We start from the raw sequence: 18,706 nt of genomic DNA, 5'->3' as shown, positions 1-18,706 counted from the left end.
ATAATGCAACTAATATTGAGAGTACAACATACAGTTGTGATATAGTTGAGTTAATTAAAAAAAAAATGCAATCTAAAAATGTTAAAAATGTCTCAATTAATAAGGAATATATACAGAATATAATGTGTGTGTGTAAAATCCTGTGTTCTTATTGGCTGCTCGGAGTCTCTTCTGCTGTCAGCCAATAGGAGCAGAGAACTGCAGCTGCTCTGCAGCATAAAGCCAGAGGCTCGAGCTGCTGTTCATCAGTAGAAACACGAGCTGATCAGACACTGATTGATTGATTGATTGATTGATTGATTGATTGATTGATTGATTGATTAATTATATAAAGAATTGATCTGTATCAGCTCTCTAAACATGCACGTGTCTCTCTGGCTCGTTTGGATTGTAACTCTTCACACCGCCGCTCAGCATCCTCCGGACCGGCACCGGGACCGGGACCGGGACCGGGAGGAGGGAGTCCTGCAGCCGGGCTGGAGGATGCAGAGCCCCGGGGGATCCTCAGCCAGGCAGCCGGTGGTGGTGGTGAGGGCAGCCGGAGGGCAGCTCGTTGGCTGGGGGACTCCTCTGACCGGGTGAGCAGCTCCAACACTTTATATTTTAACTCTTTATCTGCTGTTGTGTTGAGATATGGTGGTGTACGAAATACATGTTATCAAGAGCTCGTTATCCTGAGAACATTTTAAAAGGAAATTGTCATCACATTTAATTCATGATGTCTGATTATCTTTTGATATGTTTAGATACATTGTTTTTATTGGATTGTTTTCCACTGTTTGGTTGGTTTTTTCTGCACATTTTGTTGTTTAACTTTTGTTGTATTTTTAAAATGATGTTAGTTTACATCTTTCTTCCTTTTTAGTTATAGTTTTTTTCTCCTGGGGTTGGGTGGAGGTCCTTTGTATAAGCCTGTGGCTTCTTGATCTCTCCTGACATATTTCTTGTTTGTTTTTTTCATTGACTGGATTTTGTGCAGTTTTATATATCTGCAAACAAATAAATAAAAAATAATAAAAATAGTGTTTAAAAGTCACAGAAAAGAGACTGGACCCTGGTTGACATCAGAGGTTGTGTTCAATAAGCAGTGGTGACATATAATTCACAATTTTATTTATTATTATTAATTCACCTAGTTTTTTTTTGGTACTTTCCTTTTTTTATTTTATTCATTTTTTATTTATTTATTTATTTTTCTTGTTTTTATTTTTGTTTTTGTTTTCAAACACTTTATATTTTAACTCTATATCTGCTGTTGTGTTTAAAAGTCACAGAAAAGAGACTGGACCCTGGTTGACATCAGAGGTTGGGTTCAATAAGCAGTGGTGACAATAATACAACAAATATTCACTCACACATGGATACAACTGACATTGAAGTTTTAAACTGCTGACCCCATATTACATATAATTAACAACTTATACTTAGTTTTTTTAATTTATATATTTTAATTTATTTATTATTATTATTTTTAATATACCTATTTTTCTGGGGGGTTTTAGTCCTTATTTATATTATATTTATTTATTTTTTTCTTGTTTTTGTTTTTGTTTGGTATATGTTTCATTTATGTTGCTATCGGATACAATTCATTTATATGTATAATGTAATTGTTTATGAAATTAACTCTGCTTATTTAATGGTGCAGTAATATTGTTATAGGGATGGGGGGGGGGTATAATTTGTTTATACAATTATTTATTGGATTTTGTACAGAATACCAATAAAAAGACTGAGCAAAAACATATTCATTCACACAAACCTTCTGAACTCCTGTACAGTTTGGAGAAAAAGGTTATAGCTATAAATTATATCAAAGTTATAGTCTCCAACAAGACCCCTTTATTTCCCTCAATCAGGTCCACCTAAAGACAGTATATTATATATTATACATATTCATATTCAAGATAACTTAAAGCATTAGACACCCTGTGTAAAGGTCAGTGACAAAGTGTTTAGACAAACTTCATGTTAAAGGTATAAATGTATTATAAATATAACAATCCTGCTATCAGGATGTGTTTATGATGTGTTTGTTCATCAATACATATTATAATATGGTGTAAATATACTTTATATGTGTTATTTTAATCAAATATTACATTGTCCCACTTTAGGAAATATAGTTTAGAAAAGCTGGACAGGATGAATTATGTAATAATAATAATGTTTATTTATAAGGCTGGGGGGGGGGGGGCTGCATCGCTGTTAAAATTGAGTTGAGTTATGAGTTTATTTCTAATTTTTGCAGGTTGTTGTTTTTAAGTCTATGCATTATTGGTTATTCAGTAATTACCCATAATGCATTGTGTGGTAAGCAATGGTTCTATGCAGGTTCAGGTTCAATGTGTTGGCTTCTAATAGACCCTCTGACTGCTACGGTTGTTTGTGTATCGCTGTATATATATATATATATATATATATAAATGAAAACATTTTAATAGTTTAACATTTCAACTTTGCAACATTTTTCTGACAATTTTTTTGTCTTACATTTTTTTTTTGACATTTTTCTGACTTTTTAAAAAATATGTTTTACTGCATTTTTCGGGCATTTTTCAGACTATTTTATCAAATTTTTCAGACTCTTTTGGACATTTTTTGGACATTTTTCAGAGTTTTTCAGCAGCAGATTCATGAAATTTTAACTGCATTTAATTATGCTTTTTTGCATAACATATATGATAATATAGGCTATTTACTGTCTTTCTAATAAGCCTTTCGGATGTTACAGGGTGTGGATTTAATGTATTGGCTTCATATCAGAATATATTCCAAATGTCTGAAATGCAAAAAATGTCCCACATTAGACTAATTCACCTTATTTATCTTGTTTTATATAACTGCTAAATTATTTTAAAAATAACCATTTAATGAATTATACAATCAGTTGATGGTCAGTATTAAAACATAATTCACTCATATTGACGCACACACATCTACACATGTGTGTGTGTGTGTGTGTGTAGACAGAGAGATGGATGGATAGCTGGACAGGAAACACCTGAGCTGCAGGTGTTGCTCGTATTTCACTGCAGCTGTTCAGTGAAGGTGATGCAGGTGGTCGCTGGTCCCAGTTCAAACCCAGTTCACACAACGAGACTCAGAGTCCACAGAGTCCACGGCCGGGTTAGCAGTTATTCATCCCGGTGCTGGCGGCGCTGGAGATGAAGAGTCAGAGGATCATTACAGTCGGTGGGATTCATCCTCTGGGGATCACGAACATCTGTCGTCAGTCGTTGTTGAGATGTTTCAGTCCAGACAGACGGACAGATGTTATCAACCTGGAGACGAGCTGGTCGCTGACACAGTCTACCATCCAGCTGTTCTCTACCTGTGTGTGTGTGTGTGTGTGTGTGTGTGTGTGTGTGTGTGTGACACCATAAAGCATCTGACCAATCAGCATCTGTCAGGTGTGTCCGACTGCAGACGCCTCAGGAATGTGTGAAATTCTCTCTCTGATGTGTGTGTGTGTGTGTGTGTGTGTGTGTGTGTGTGTGTGTGTGTGTGTGTGTGTGTGTGTGTGTGTGTGTGTGTGTGTAGCCTCAAGTGCAAGTCTGACTGACGGTCAAGTGATGGATGCAAAGTCAACACCCCCCACCCACACACACACACACACACACACACACACACACACACACACACACACACACACACACACACACACACACACACACCCTAATCCTAAACCCTGTGAACTGACTGACTGGGCTTATAAACTGTGTGTGTGTGTGTGTGTGTGTGTGTGTGTGTGTGTGTGTGTGTGTGTGTGTGTGTGTGTGTGAGTGTGTGTGTGTAAACAGCAGGTTTGTGTGAGTGTGTGAAAAGAGGAAAAAGTCCTTCTAGACTTCAAAGTTAAAGTTAAACTGTTAGACCGTTAACACTCGTTGTTTTTGGTGTCGTTGTGAGGACCGGCTCTGCTCAGGAGACTCAGACATGTTGGACGTTTAAAGGCCTCGTGACCTCTTGACCTTTTGACCTCAGGTAACTTAAGGTCCTAATGCACCAAGCTGACGGTCCACCATCGGACAGTTTGGGGACGTCGTTGAGCGTCCGTCAGTCTGCTCGTGTCGGAGGTGTATCTTTATATATTTATTTTTATTAATTTTAAAATGTATTTATTTATTTTTTGCATTCATTTTTTCAATTTATTTTTGCATTTATTAGGTATTTATTTATCTATTAATGCACTTATTTTTTATTTATGCATTTATTCTTTCTTTCTTTCTTTTTTTCTTTTTTCTTTCTTTATTTTTAAATGTATATTTATTCATGCATTTTTTTAATGCATTTATTCTTCTTAATTTTTTTTTAAATGTATTTATTTATTTTGCACTTATTTTTAAGTTTTTCTGTCTGGAGGATCAGCTGAAGATGAAAAGTGTTCATTGTTCCTGGAGGAAGAAGAAGAAAGGATAAAGTTGTATTTGAAGATGAAGGTGTTGTTGAGCGGGTAGGCGAACACAGACGACGTTCTGTTACTCCAGAACGTTCTGCTGACGCTTCACAGAGACTTCAGAGAGCAGAACAAGAGAACATCTGTGAACTCAGTCAGACCTGATCTGAAGAGGTTCCTTCATTTAAAGGACCAGCGCGCTTTAGATCTTCAGTCTGTCAACTGAAATACTCAAAAACACGTCTGTTCATGCTACTTTAGACCTCTACTCTACTACGCCTCACAGGGAACTATTGTACTTTTACTGCACTACATTTATCTGACTGCTAAATACAACAATATACAAGTCCAGATGAAACATTCAGTCCGAGGGCTGGATTGCAATACTGCGCTAGCCTTTTTGCGTGTCATTTTTACGCCACGTGTAAAGGGGAAACATCATGTTTGGGCTTAAAGTAAGTAAACTAAGTAAAATACGTTCGGAACAACTACGGAAAACACGTCACAAACGTCAATAAAAACACGTGACAAACGTTTAGACAGCAAACGTTGGAGCGTTATTTAGCCTCCTTCCTGACAAACTATCTGGAGGTCAGAGGTCAAGGGACCCTTTTGAATGTGACAGTTTTTCCTCGCCAAAATTTAGTGTAAGTTTGGAGCGTTATTTAACCTCCTTCACGACCAGCTAGTCTGACATGGTTGGTACCGATGGATCCATCAGGTTCTATAGTTTATATGATACCAGTATCTTCACTCCAGCTTTAACACTCAGCCGCTACAACCTAAAAAATCACAAGTTGCATTAATGCGTTAAAGAAATTAGTGGCGTTAAAACGAATTTGCGTTATTAACGTGTTATTATCACGTTAACTTTGACAGCCCGATATTATCATATGTGTATTATTAACATGATATTAATACCTGTGTATTGCGACACCCATAATTCCTTAATTAGAGCATATAAATGATATAAACGTACACACTCAGGGTGCTCTATATATAATAAATAGGGAGTGATTTCATACTCAGACTCTGACCAGACTGTCTGTGTGTATACTGGTTCAATACTGTGTGTGTGTGTGTGTGTGTGTGTGTGTGTGTGTGTGTGTGTGCAGATGAGTGCGTCTAAACAGAGCTTTACCATTAACACACACACACACACACACACACACACACACAGGTCTTGGTGGGGCCTCCTCTGCTGCTACAATACATCCAGTACTCTGTGAGTAATGATTAAATCCTCTGCAGAGAAGCTGTGTCCACATTTAAAACACACTCTCCTCCCTCTCCATCCATCCATCCATCCATCCATCCATCCTCTGGTTGGGTCTCAACAACATTTAATCCAGTTCAGAGTCTTCACACCAGTTTAAACACTGTTTATACTCCATCTATAGGTGATCTGATAGTTTTATGATGTCATAAACGTGATGATGCTGATTGGTTCGTCTTTTCAAACGAGGTGAAACTCTCCTCAAACAAACCTGTTGGCACATTCAGCTCACACTTCCTGTTACACACAGCTGTGAAGTCACTTTGATGACGGGGTGGTGGAGGGGTGGTTTGACCCAGTGTTGATCTTTTCCCAGAAGGCCGATGGGCTGACAGCCTGCTGCAAACACACATTTTAATACGTTCAGAACAACAACAAACAGCTGTTTAATAAGTGAATGTGAGAGGAGCAGTGTGGAGGACGGAGCCTGCCAAAATAAAAAAAATAATTAATAAATAAATAAATGATTTGATATATAAATAAATATGTCATTACATGTAGCAAAAATAATATTAAAAATAAATGAAGCCATAATTGATCAAATGTGACATAAATTGATATTTCTGTTTTAATTTGCTTCTTTATTTATCTTCGTATTAATTCCCTAAATTCTTTACTCTTCTGTTTAATTTTCCCTTTTATTTATTTATGTATTTATTTTTATTAATTTTGATTTTTTTTTATTCATTCATTTGTTTTTGCATTTATTTATTTATTTATTCATTAATTTTCTCACTTATTTTGTTATTTTATTTTATATTTATTTTTAAATGTATATTTATGTATTTATGCATTTATTTATTTATGTATTTATTTTTATACATTTTTACATTTATTTATTTATTTTTGCACTAATTTTTTATTTATTTAAAAATATATATTTATTTATTTATGTTTTTATATGTATTTATTTATTTAATAAATTATTTTTGCATGTATTTTTTTATTGATTTTTAAATTAATTAATTAATTTCTTTTGCACTTATGTTTTATTTAATTTAAAGTATATATTTATGTATTTATGCATTTATTTATGTAATTATTTTTTATTAATTTTCAAATGTATTCATTTATTTTTTATATATATTTATTTATTTAATGTATTCTTTTTGCACTTATTTTTTATTGTTTTATATTTATTTTGAAATGTATATTTATTTATGTATTTATTTATTTATTTATGCACAATTTTCCCACGATTTCTGAGGCTAAATAATGCTCCAAACTTACTTATATTTCTTTACATATATTGTGTTTATATTGTAACATTATGTACATAATTTACATGTTACATACTCCTTTATTTCTATTTTCTTAATTTTTTTTTACGTTTAAACAAGAGCAACTGAAACTGTAACGCCCAGGGGATCAATAAAGTATATTATTATTATTAGTATATATTAATATTTCAGAATCTGAAGTGTTTTAAAACTAAAATCTCTCTCTCGGTCTGCAGTCCTCACGTCTGTGGAGGTCAGTGTTGCGTCGGATGGACTTTATCGCCGAGAACCAGACGATGCACCAAACGTGAGTCCAGTTTATCTGACAGAAATGACCTCAAATTTATTCAGAATAAGATTTATTAAAACACTTGACAGTTTTAAATGTGAACACATCTGTATTTCTACCTGTTCTCTGTGTTCCTGTTGTAGTAAAACACCTGAACAGCTGCAGATATTAAAGTTCCTCTAACAGGAAACTGATGTCGGTCCTCAATAAATCTCAGCTGGACGTCAGAAACATCCTTTCATTTCAAAGTTATTTTACTTTTTTAATAAATTGTTAAATAAAAATCATTCGCAGCAGGCTGGAGAGGTCACATGTCTAATTAGGTGTCATTTTTAATAATTTTTTTATTTTGTCAAATGAAATCAAATATTCAATATTTAAAATAAAGTCAAAGGTAACAGATTGTGTCTTAAACAACTTCAGGAGAGAAGTCAACTACGAGTCCCAGAGTGCATTGCAGTAAGAAACATCCAATCAGAGAGCTCCAGACTCTGGCCGTACAGCTGATGGCCGGGTGAAGTTAGAGGTTGATATTTGTTGGAATAACTTGTAATAATTCTGATATAACTCTGACTCCACACTAGTCTTCATAGCAACAACCGCTGAGGCTCATGGGTAGTGTAGTTTTTAAAGATATTACACATTTATCTAACTCGAGAGGCTGAAACAGCTGCTGAGTCCGTACAGATGTGACTGATGACCACAGACTGATGCTGCACCACGTCTCCCAGTTCAAAGGGGGGCTGGATTTATGAGCGGATCAGTGGGTTTACACTGATTCTGGTCTTTATGGAACCAGACTGGATCTGTAGAGTGAACGTGGTCTTTATATAATCCAGCTGGTAGTGAAACTCTCTCCTATAGACGCACTAAGTCTCAGCGGGCTCAGAGCCAGCAGAGACTTACTGGTCGGTCACGTTGTCCAGAAACCCGATGGGGGTCTGAGTCTGTAAACAGAGTCCTATAGAGGACACACAGAGACTCTGGACCGTCCGTCTCTCTGTCTCATACAGCGGCACACAGGAAATACAGACCAGTATTTTCAGTATAAAAGACGTTTTACTGGTTTGATGGTAAATAAATAAATAAATCTGAATCCTGAACGTCACAGAAAAAGAGTCTGAAAACTGTCTCCTCTCCTCCTCTCCTTATCTCTTCTCCTCTCCTCCTCTCCTTGTCTCCCCTCCTCTCCTCCTCTCCTTATCTCTTCTCCTCCTCCTCTCCTTGTCTCCCCTCCTCTCCTCTCCTCCTCTCCTTATCTCCTCTCCTTGTTTCCTCTCGTCCTTTCGTCTTCTCTCTCCTCTTTTGTCACCTTGTCACCTCTCCTTGTCTCCTCCTCTCTTCTCCTTGTCTCCTCTTTCCTCTCCTTGTCTCCCTGCTCCCCTCCTTGTCTCCTCTCCTCCTCTCCTTATCTCTTCTCCTCTCCTCCTCTCCTTGTCTCCCCTGCTCTCCTCCTCTCCTTGTCTCTTCTCCTCTCCTCCTCTCCTTGTCTCCCCTCCTCTCCTCCTCTCCTTATCTCTTCTCCTCTCCTCCTCTCCTTGTCTCCCCTCCTCTCCTCCTCTCCTTATCTCTTCTCCTCTCCTCCTCTCCTTGTCTCCCCTCCTCTCCTCTCCTCCTCTCCTTATCTCCTCTCCTTGTTTCCTCTCGTCCTTTCGTCTTCTCTCTCCTCTTTTGTCACCTTGTCACCTCTCCTTGTCTCCTCCTCTCTTCTCCTTGTCTCCTCTTTCCTCTCCTTGTCTCCCTGCTCCCCTCCTTGTCTCCTCTCTCCTCTCCTTGTCTCCTCTCTCCCCTCCTTGTCTTATCTCTCCCCTCCTTGTCTTCTCTCTCCCCTCCTTGTCTCCTTGTCTCCTCTCTCCTCTCTCCTCTCCTTGTCTCTCTTTCCTCTCCTCTTCGTCTCCTCTCCCTCTACTTGTCTCCTTGTCTCCTCTCCTCCTCTACTTGTCTCATCTCTCCTCTCCTTGTCTCATCTCCTTGTCTCCTTTTCTCCTCCTCTCCTTGTCTCCTGTCTCCTCTCCTTGTCTCCTTGTCTCCTCTATCCTCTCCTTGTCTCCTCTGCTCCTCTCTTTGTCTCCTCCTCTCCTTGTCTCCTCTCCTCCTCCCCTTGTCTCCTCTCTCTTCTCCTTGCCTCCTTGTCTCTCCTCCTCTCCTTGTCTCCTTGTCTCATCCTCTCCTTGTCTCCTCTCCTCCTCTCCTCCTCTCCTTGTCTCCTTCTCTCCTCCTCTCCTCTCCTTGTCTCCTCTCCCTCTGCAGCCAGGTGTCTTCCTCGTTGCCATGACGCTGCGTTGTGCCGCCAGTCTAACCGCTGTCTGTGTCGTCGAGGTTTCCATGGTTACCGCTGTGAGTCCTCCACGCCGACCTCCGTCAAACCCGCCGTCAGTCCTCCAGGGCGCCACGCGATCCGAAAGACGAGAGTCCTCAGAGCTCGCTCTGGTCCTGCTGCCACCTTAATAACCAGCAGACCTGAACCAGGACCCTCAGATCTGAATCCACCTGAGACCCCCGACCCTGGTCCTGATAAGGACAAAGGAGGCGTTTCAAAGGGGTTTCTAATGCAGGAGGAGAACCAGGCCGCACCAAAACGTCCGCAGACGGGACCGAGACCAGAGTTCAGCAACCGGCAGACCCGGAATGGAGAGGACAAGGAGGACGGAGCAGAGACCACAACCAGCTTTACAGAGATTAAACCAGAACCAGAACCAGAGGAAACCCCACACTCCTTCAAAACCGCCGATCCAGAGTCTCTTTCTAATCCAGAGTCTAATCCCGGGCCTAGTAAAGAGTACAGTCTTAATCTGGAGTCTAATCCCGGGCCTAGTAAAGAGCACAAACTTAATCCGGAGTCTAATCCCGGGCCTAGTAAAGAGCACAAACTTAATCCAGAGTCTAATCCCGGGCCTAGTAAAGAGTACAGTCTTAATCTGGAGTCTAATCCCGGGCCTAGTAAAGAGCACAAACTTAATCTGGAGTCTAATCCCGGGCCTAGTAAAGAGCACAGATTTAATCCAGAGTCTAATCCCGGGCCTAGTAAAGAGTACAGTCTTAATCTGGAGTCTAATCCCGGGCCTAGTAAAGAGCACAGATTTAATCTGGAGTCTAATCCCGGGCCTAGTAAAGAGCACAGATTTAATCTGGAGTCTAATCCCGGGCCTAGTAAAGAGTACAGTCTTAATCTGGAGTCTAATCTCGGGCCTAGTAAAGAGCACAGTCTTAATCTGGAGTCTAATCCCGGGCCTAGTAAAGAGCACAGATTTAATCTGGAGTCTAATCCCGGGCCTATTAAAGAGCACAGATTTAATCTGGAGTCTAATCCCGGGCCTAGTGGATATATAAATGTGGATGATGGTGTGAGAGGAGAGAAGAAGAAGTGGGAGGAGGAAGCAACAAAGTCGGGAGAGAAGAAGAAGAAGGAGGAGGTCGGAGGAGCAAAGACGCAGTCGCTGAGGTAAAACAACTTCCTGTTTCCTCCTTTCGTTAATATATAATCTACAAAAAGGTACTTGTACTACAGTATCTCCATACATATTACATATAAAAGTACTAATACCACACTGTAGAAATACTTGTGCAAAACTCTGAATTCGTAAAGTAACTAGAGCTATTAAGGAGTACTCGTCTCTTGTCTTTTATTTATTATTTTTAGATTAACAGGTAAAAGAATAAGACTTATTTCTGTATGTGTTTAATAGGGACACATATCCTTTACTTATCACATGCAAAATGATCATGTATGAATTCATGTATTGACCCGATGGGGGTCTGAGTCTGTAAACAGAGTCCTATAGAGGACACACAGAGACTCTGGACCGTCCGTCTCTCTGTCTCATACAGCGGCACACAGGAAATACAGACCAGTATTTTCAGTATAAAAGACGTTTTACTGGTTTGATGGTAAATAAATAAATAAATAAATAAATCTGAATCCTGAACGTCACAGAAAAAGAGTCTGAAAACTGTCTCCTCTCCTCCTCTCCTTATCTCCTCTCCTCTCCTCCTCTCCTTGTTTCCTCTCCTCTCCTCCTCTCGTCCTTTCCTCTTCTCTCTACTCGTTTGTCTCCTTGACTCCTCTCCTTGTCTCCTCCTCTCCTCTCTTTGTCTTCTCTCCTCTTTTGTCTCCTTGTCTCCTCTCCTTGTCTCCTCCTCTCCTCTCTTTGTCTTCTCTCTCCTCTTTTGTCTCCTTGTCTCCTCCTCTTCTCTCCTTGTCTTCTCTCTGCCTCTCCTTGTCTCCTCTCCTCTCCTCTCCTCTCCTCTCCTCTCCTCTCCTCTCCTCCTGTCCTTGTCTCCTCTCTCCCCTCCTTGTGTCCTTGTCTCCTCTCTTCTCTCTTTGTCTTCTCTCCTCTTTTGTCTCCTTGTCTCCTCTCCTTGTCTATTCTCCTTGTCTCCTCTCCTTGTCTTCTCTCTGCCTCTCCTTGTCTCCTAATCTCTTCTCCTTGTCTCCTCTCCTCTCCTCTCCTCCTCTCCTTGTCTCCTCTCTCCTCTACTTGTCTCCTCTTTCCTCTCCTTGTCTCCCCGTTCCCCTCTTTGTCTCCTCTCTCCTCTCCTTGTCTCCTCTCTCCCCTCCTTGTCTTCTCTCTCCCCTCCTTGTCTCCTTGTCTCCTTGTCTCCTTGTCTCCTTGTCTCCTTGTCTCCTTGTCTCCTCTCTCCTCTCTCCTCTCCTTGTCTCTCTTTCCTCTCCTCTCCCTCTACGTCTCCTCTCCCTCTACTTGTCTCCTTGTCTCCTCTCCTCCTCTACTTGTCTCATCTCTCCTCTCCTTGTTTGTTTCCAGTTTAAAAATGAATCCGTGATAAAACTAAAGATGACACATGAAGATGAATGTGCATGTTTTGTGGTCAGACAGCAGGCGGCGCTCCTCACCAGATAATACTCACTGTACATACTGTCCAGGACTCGGTCGGTAGTACACAATGCAGGCTGCTGACGAGACCTTACTCATCACTCACACTAAAACAAGTTCAGTAGAAAAACTAAACCCGTGTTGCAAAGTTCATTTACAATGTTGTCACAACCTGAAACATGTAAAATACAACATTCACATTGATGCAGCAGTAATATTAATATAAATATAATAGGAAAACAATGACAGGGAACAGTTCACTGACACAGCAGTACTTTTACTTTAACTACATTTTGCTGATGTATACTTTTACTACAGTGATGTTTTCAATGCAGGACTTTTACTGGTAGTGGAGTACTGTCATAGTGTGGTATTAGTATTTCTACTACAGTAAAGGATCTGAATACTACTCACACCATTAAAACACAGTGATGTTTCATCTGTCACTTTATATATATATAAAATAATTATAATTATTATTATTATTTAGTAATTTACTATAACATTTACTTTTTCCACTATACAATATATAAACATTTTACAAATGATATAATTATAATAATAATTTATATATATTAGATAAATCATTTATGATAAAAAATAGATATTTTATTTTCAAAATCTTACCTAATTTATATATATATATATATATATATATATATTATATTATATAATTCGTACAATGTTTATATATTGCATAATGAAAAAATAAAAATTATAGTAAATTATTAAAAATAATAATAATAATAATAATATGAATAGAAACAGGGAAAATGTTAAGGATAAATAACACACACAAAAATAATATAATACATAAATAAAATAATTATTTAAAGAATATAAATATAGGCTAGTTATGATGGTGTGCATACATACACAAATAAATCTACCGTGTATATATATACAGACATACATACACATGTACAGTATATAGTACATATACGTGTACATACAGAGGGGAAATAAATAAATCAATATTATAAACTTTAACACCCTGATGAAACCAGTGATGTTACGTATTGCAGGAGTTTAAAATGCTCCGACTGAAGAGGATCCAGGAGAAAACATTCGGAGAGTTTGAGCTCTGTGTAAACAATCAACATAACCCCAGGGTCAGAGGTCAAAGGTCGTGGAGGTCAGGGGTCAGAGCCGGGGTCAGGACAGACTGTGGGAAGACCGGTTCTGGCTGGTGGAGCATCTGAAGACTCTTCTCACCCTCTACAAGACTAAATATTCTCTCTGATGCACGTTCAATATGACTTTAGACGATATGTCTAACAGTTGAGATCCTTCATGTCCTTCAGTGACGGCCGGCCGTACTGAGGGTTCATTCTCTGTTTATCTTCTGGAGGAAGCAGATGTAATATCTTTATCTTTGCCTGCTAGAACATGACAGATATTATCTCTTTCAGCCTCTCAGAGTCTTTTAGTTTTATCAGTGGCATCGTGTATCTCACTAATAAAAAGTTTCTCTTAACAAACCGGCAGCTGGAACATTTGAGTTAATGAAAGTAAGATCAGACTGCAGCAGAGAGCGTCTCAGTGTGTTTAGTTATCAGCTCACTGAGCTGCTTTTCACCTCACTATTTAAGGACTTTAAATACTATTTTTTGGCCGTCGCCATCTTGGTCTTTAGCCGTCACCATCTTGTTTTTGGCTATCGCTATCATGTTTTTTCGTAAGACACGAGAGGGTGGAGCTAAATGGAGCTAGCTATGTGGCATATTTCTGTGTATATATTTGTGTATAAGGTGTATTTCTGTGTACATGTTGTGTATATGGTGTATTTCTGTGTACATGTTGTGTATATGGTGTATTTTTGTGTACATGTTGTGTATAAGGTGTATTTCTGTGTACATGTTGTGTATAAGGTGTATTTTTGTGTACATGTTGTGTATAAGGTGTATTTCTGTGTATATAATATCTGTGTTTTATGTATCTATCAGTGTGAGGGAGGCCCAGGCGGTGCTACTGAGGAAGACTCTGTCACAGGGAGGAAGAGGAGACAAGATGGCCGCCCTGCTGATGAAGCACATCGAGAAGGAGAGGAAGAAAGTTCTCGCTGTGACCTCTTCTAACTCTTCATCCTCCTCGTCCTCAGTGAAAACCAGCGTGAAGACTTTCTACACTCAGAAGGGCCAGTACACCGTCCACGTCACCGCTCCCACCGGTCAGTCAAATGCTTCACTCTTTAAACTAAAGACGTTTGAAAAGCTAAACCAACACGTTCACTAAACAACGTGCTGTGAGGTTTTCTCAGTTTATTTGTAATAACACCTTCCATCAACAAGATAAGCGTGTTACATAAGAATTTAAAGGACAAGAAGTAAAAGAAACAAAAAAACATTTAGATAGGATTTAAAGGGCGATGCAGCCGTAGCGGCTCTGTAGCGCGTTTACATCCAAATGTGTCGCACATTTTAACCGAATTTCAAGAAAATCCGCAAAACAACGTGTGAATGATGGTAAGAAGTGGACGTTGTCACCGTGACGTCACCCGTTGGTTTGTGGACTATGGTTTTGAAGCCGCGAGTTTGGCATTTTGGACGTCTCCATCTTGGTTTTTGGCCGTCACCATCTTGGTTTTTGGCCGTCACCATCTTGGTTTTTGGACGTCGCCATCTTGGTATTCGGCGTCACCATCTTGGTTTTTGGCCGTCACCATCTTGGTTTTTGGACGTCGCCATCTTGGTATTCGGCGTCTCCATCTTGGTTTTTGGCCGTCACCATCTTGGTTTTTGGCCGTCACCATCTTGGTTTTTGGCCGTCACCATCTTGGTTTTTGGACGTCGCCATCTTGGTATTCGGCGTCACCATCTTGGTTTTTGGCTGTCACCATCTTGGTTTTTGGACGTCGCCATCTTGGTTTTTGGCCGTCACCATCTTGGTTTTTGGACGTCGCCATCTTGGTATTTGGCGTCACCATCTTGGTTTTTGGCTGTCACCATCTTGGTTTTTGGCCGTCACCATCTTGGTTTTTGGACGTCGCCATCTTGGTATTCGGCGTCACCATCTTGGTTTTTGGCTGTCACCATCTTGGTTTTTGGCCGTCACCATCTTGGTTTTTGGACGTCGCCATCTTGGTATTCGCCGTCACCATCTTGGTTTTTGGCCGTTATCATCTTGGTTTTTGGACGTCTCCATCTTGGTTTTTGGACGTCGCCATCTTGGTTTTTGGACGTCACCATCTTGGTTTTTGGACGTCGCCATCTTGGTTTTTGGACGTCTCCATCTTGGTTTTTGGCCGTCGCCATTTTGGTTTTTGGCCGTCGCCATCTTAGTTGTTGGACGTCTCCATCTTGGTATTCGGCGTCTCCATCTTGGTATTTGGTCGTCATCATCTTGGTTTTTGGCCGTCATCATCTTGGTTTTTGGCCGTCATCATCTTGGTTTTTGGCCGTCATCATCTTGGTTTTTGTCCGTTGCCATCTTGTTTTTTTGCAACCAGAAGTGACACGAGCGAGAGAGTGGAGCTAAGTACAACCGAACGCTGAATAAGACAGTTTTAGTTGACCAAAATGTTCTAATTAACTTTGATGAACTGAACTGCCATCTTAGCCAGAGAGCTCTGTTTTTAGCCGGGTTGGTATTTAATGTAGGAAATCATTAAAAATCTAAATAATTCGTTTTTTTATCGTGGCTAAGTGTTCATGTACTTATTGTGTTATTATTTGAGGATTTGACAACACGTCCTCTGTGAACAAACCTCGGTGTGTTTTCACTGTGTGTAATGTTTATCTGCTGGTGGAGGGGTAAAGATACGAGAGCAGACGGTGTAATCAAGCCGGCTCATGTTTGGACATGTTAACAGTGTAGTTAACACACATACCACAACACACGGCTCATTATTTAGTGTAATAACTGGTGTGAAGCTGATGTGGTGGTGCTGAGAGATAAACCGTACACTCACTCAGGTCTGTCAGCCATACATCGCTGGAAAAACAAGCTCAGTGTGATTGAATGGAGCTGGAATGCCAGTCTGTTACTGTGTGTGCTTCAGATAAGGTGAATGTTAATACAGTCTCATAGTTCAGGCCTGATCACTGCGATATGAGCCGTAAACAGTTCCTGTTATTGTCCAGCTGTGGAGAGAACTGACTGGAGAACTGCTGCTTTACTATAAAAACCGATGGATGAAGGGATGAAAGTTATGATGGAGGTTATTGATCGATCAGTTATGAATTATTCCTGAGATAATGTCATGAAGTGTGGAGCTCTGGTTCACCTCTTCACACCACATTTAGAAACACAAAGTCCCAAATAACTTCTAATTTTCACCTTCATATGCAGTGAGATGTAATGACACCAGCATGCTGAGGTGGATGAAACACAGTAAAGAAACACAGTAGAGGACAGTAAAGAAACAAAGTAAAGAAACACAGTAGAAGACAGTAAAGAAACACAGTAAAGAAACACAGTAGAAGACAGTAAAGAAACAAAGTAAAGAAACACAGTAGAAGACAGTAAAGAAACACAGTAAAGAAACACAGTAGAAGACAGTAAAGAAACAAAGTAAAGAAACACAGTAGAAGACAGTAAAGAAACAAAGTAAAGAAACACAGTAGAAGACAGTAAAGAAACAAAGTAAAGAAACACAGTAGAGGACAGTAAAGAAACACAGTAAAGAAACACAGTAGAAGACAGTAAAGAAACACAGTAAAGAAACACAGTAAAGAAACACAGTAGAGGACAGTAAAGAAACACAGTAAAGAAACACAGTAGAAGACAGTAAAGAAACACAGTAAAGAAACACAGTAAAGAAACACAGTAGAGAAACACAGTAAAGAAACACAGTAGAGGACAGTAAAGAAGAAACAAAGTAAAGAAACACAGTAGAAGACAGTAAAGAAACAAAGTAAAGAAACACAGTAAAGAAACACAGTAGAGTACTGTACAGTTCTCTGTGCTGTAATGTTGGTTCAGTCTCCTGAGTGAAGCATTAAAGCCCCGTTTCGACTGAAAAATGTAAAAAAAAAAAAAAAAAAGAAATTACGAAAAATTACCGGAAAAAAAAGGAGACAAAAAATTTCAAAAGAATCTGAAAAATGTCCGAAAAAAACGTTAAAAACAAAAGTTGCAATAATGTCCAAAAAAGTTTTAAAGTGTCCAAAAAAAATCTGAAAATTGTCCGAAAGATGTAAAAAAAAAAAATGTCTGAAAAATGTCAACAAAAAAAAAAAAAAAAATGTCAAAAAATTATTTAAAAGAGATCGAAAAATTTCAAAAATAGTTAGAAAAAAAAATATTAAAAATGTAAAATAAAAAAAGTCTAAGAAATGTAAAAAAAAAAAAAATTCTGAACAACTTTAAAAAATATATATAAAAAAAATTTGGAGAGTTTAAAAATATGTAAAATGAAAACAAATCTGAAAAATGTTTAAAATTTGTTTTAGATGAAAATGTAAAAAAAAGAAAAACAACAAAAAAAGTCTGAAAAATTTCTGAAAAATGGAAAAAAAATTTAGAACAAAAATGGAAAAACAACGTCTGTAAAAATGTAAAAAAAAATTCTCAAAATGTTTTGAAATCAATGTGGTCTGGATGGACTTCCGAGCCGATCGGGGGATGTAAGAACACTCTTAACACACTTCACACCACAGGAACATCTGGAGAGATCATCTGTAGAACCATCAAACAATCGTGACTTTACTGAAGATCGTTGGAGGAATCAGGACCAGAATCAGCTGGATTCTAGTGTAGTGTGGACCCGACATTATGAAACAAACATGTCACCTGCAGGTGTGATGATGATGATGATGATGATGATGATGATGATGATGATGATGATGATGATGATGGAGGTGCTGTAATGAGTGTTTCTATGTTGTTCCACTGTTCATGTTTATAGTTGTTCTGCTTCACTGGTTCAGGCTTCACACTTTGTGTGTGTGTGTGTGTGTGTGTGTGTGTGTGTGTGTGTGTGTGTGTGTGTGTGTGTGTGTGTGTGTGTCTGCAGTCAGTCAGTCAGGACATGAGCTCATAGACAAACAGCAGCAGAAACAACCGGCCTCTATTCCACCTAAACACCCCCACGGCCTGCAGCGCTGCTGGGGCCCCTGAGGAGGTCTGAGGGGCTGAGGAGGGCTCGGGGGGGGGCTGAGGAGGGCCTGGAGAGCTGAGGAGGGTCTGGGGGAGTCTGGGGGCGGGTCTGGGGGGGTCCCAAAGGAAAACTAGGACCAGTTCAATCACACTGTTGGACTCTGAGTAGTTTCCATTCAGCCCAGTTTGTGTCCGTCATGTTTTATACGTCAGAAGGTTGTTTAACAACATTTATTGCCGTCTTTCGAGTCGTACACGTCCTCGCTTTTCCATATGAAAAAAATATATAATAGAACACAGATGGACCCGTCGTTTAATTAAGGAAAAAGAAAAATGTCAGAAAAAAAGTCAGAGAAATGGCCGAAAAAGTCAAAAAATTGCAAAAAAAAGTCAGAAAAGTGTCCGCAAAAAATGTTTAAAAAAAAAAAAAAAAGTTTAGAAAATGTCTGAAAAAAGTCAGAAAAAAAAAAAAAAGTCAGAAAAATGTCAGTGTGAAAGTTGACCCAGTATGATGTTGTGCACCCAACGGGAGTAGACCCGCCGACCCCGGCAGACTGTTTTCTGGTGTTTGTGTGTGTGAATAAAGTTCTTGTCAGAGCCGAGCTGAGCGGACTTAAAGAGCTCAGATCAGCTCACAAACACAAACAAATCCCC

At 39.2% G+C, this 18,706-nt stretch overlaps 1 protein-coding gene across 6 annotated transcripts in view; it reads left to right on the top strand.

Annotated features, from left to right (window-relative positions):
- Positions 1–268: 268 nt before the first annotated feature.
- Positions 269–18,706, top strand: part of ltbp4 (latent transforming growth factor beta binding protein 4) — a 74,453-nt gene continuing 56,015 nt past the window's right edge. For 5 of the 6 annotated variants that reach the window (XM_074640906.1, XM_074640904.1, XM_074640903.1 and 2 more), the window contains exons 1-4: positions 270–578; positions 7,129–7,199; positions 9,432–10,623; positions 13,960–14,183. In XM_074640906.1, coding sequence (XP_074497007.1) covers positions 361–578; positions 7,129–7,199; positions 9,432–10,623; positions 13,960–14,183 — 1,705 coding nt within the window. In that variant the 5' untranslated portion in view covers positions 270–360. Of the gene's footprint in view, positions 579–7,128; positions 7,200–9,431; positions 10,624–13,959; positions 14,184–18,706 lie in introns of all 6 variants that reach the window. The other variant, XM_074640907.1, reaches the window with a different exon arrangement.

Source organism: Sebastes fasciatus, chromosome 7 (assembly GCF_043250625.1).
Source record: "Sebastes fasciatus isolate fSebFas1 chromosome 7, fSebFas1.pri, whole genome shotgun sequence".
In the NCBI taxonomy this organism is placed as follows: domain Eukaryota; kingdom Metazoa; phylum Chordata; class Actinopteri; order Perciformes; family Sebastidae; genus Sebastes; species Sebastes fasciatus.
Note: the sequence above shows the minus strand (reverse complement) of the source record. Positions and strands in the feature narration are given on the sequence as shown.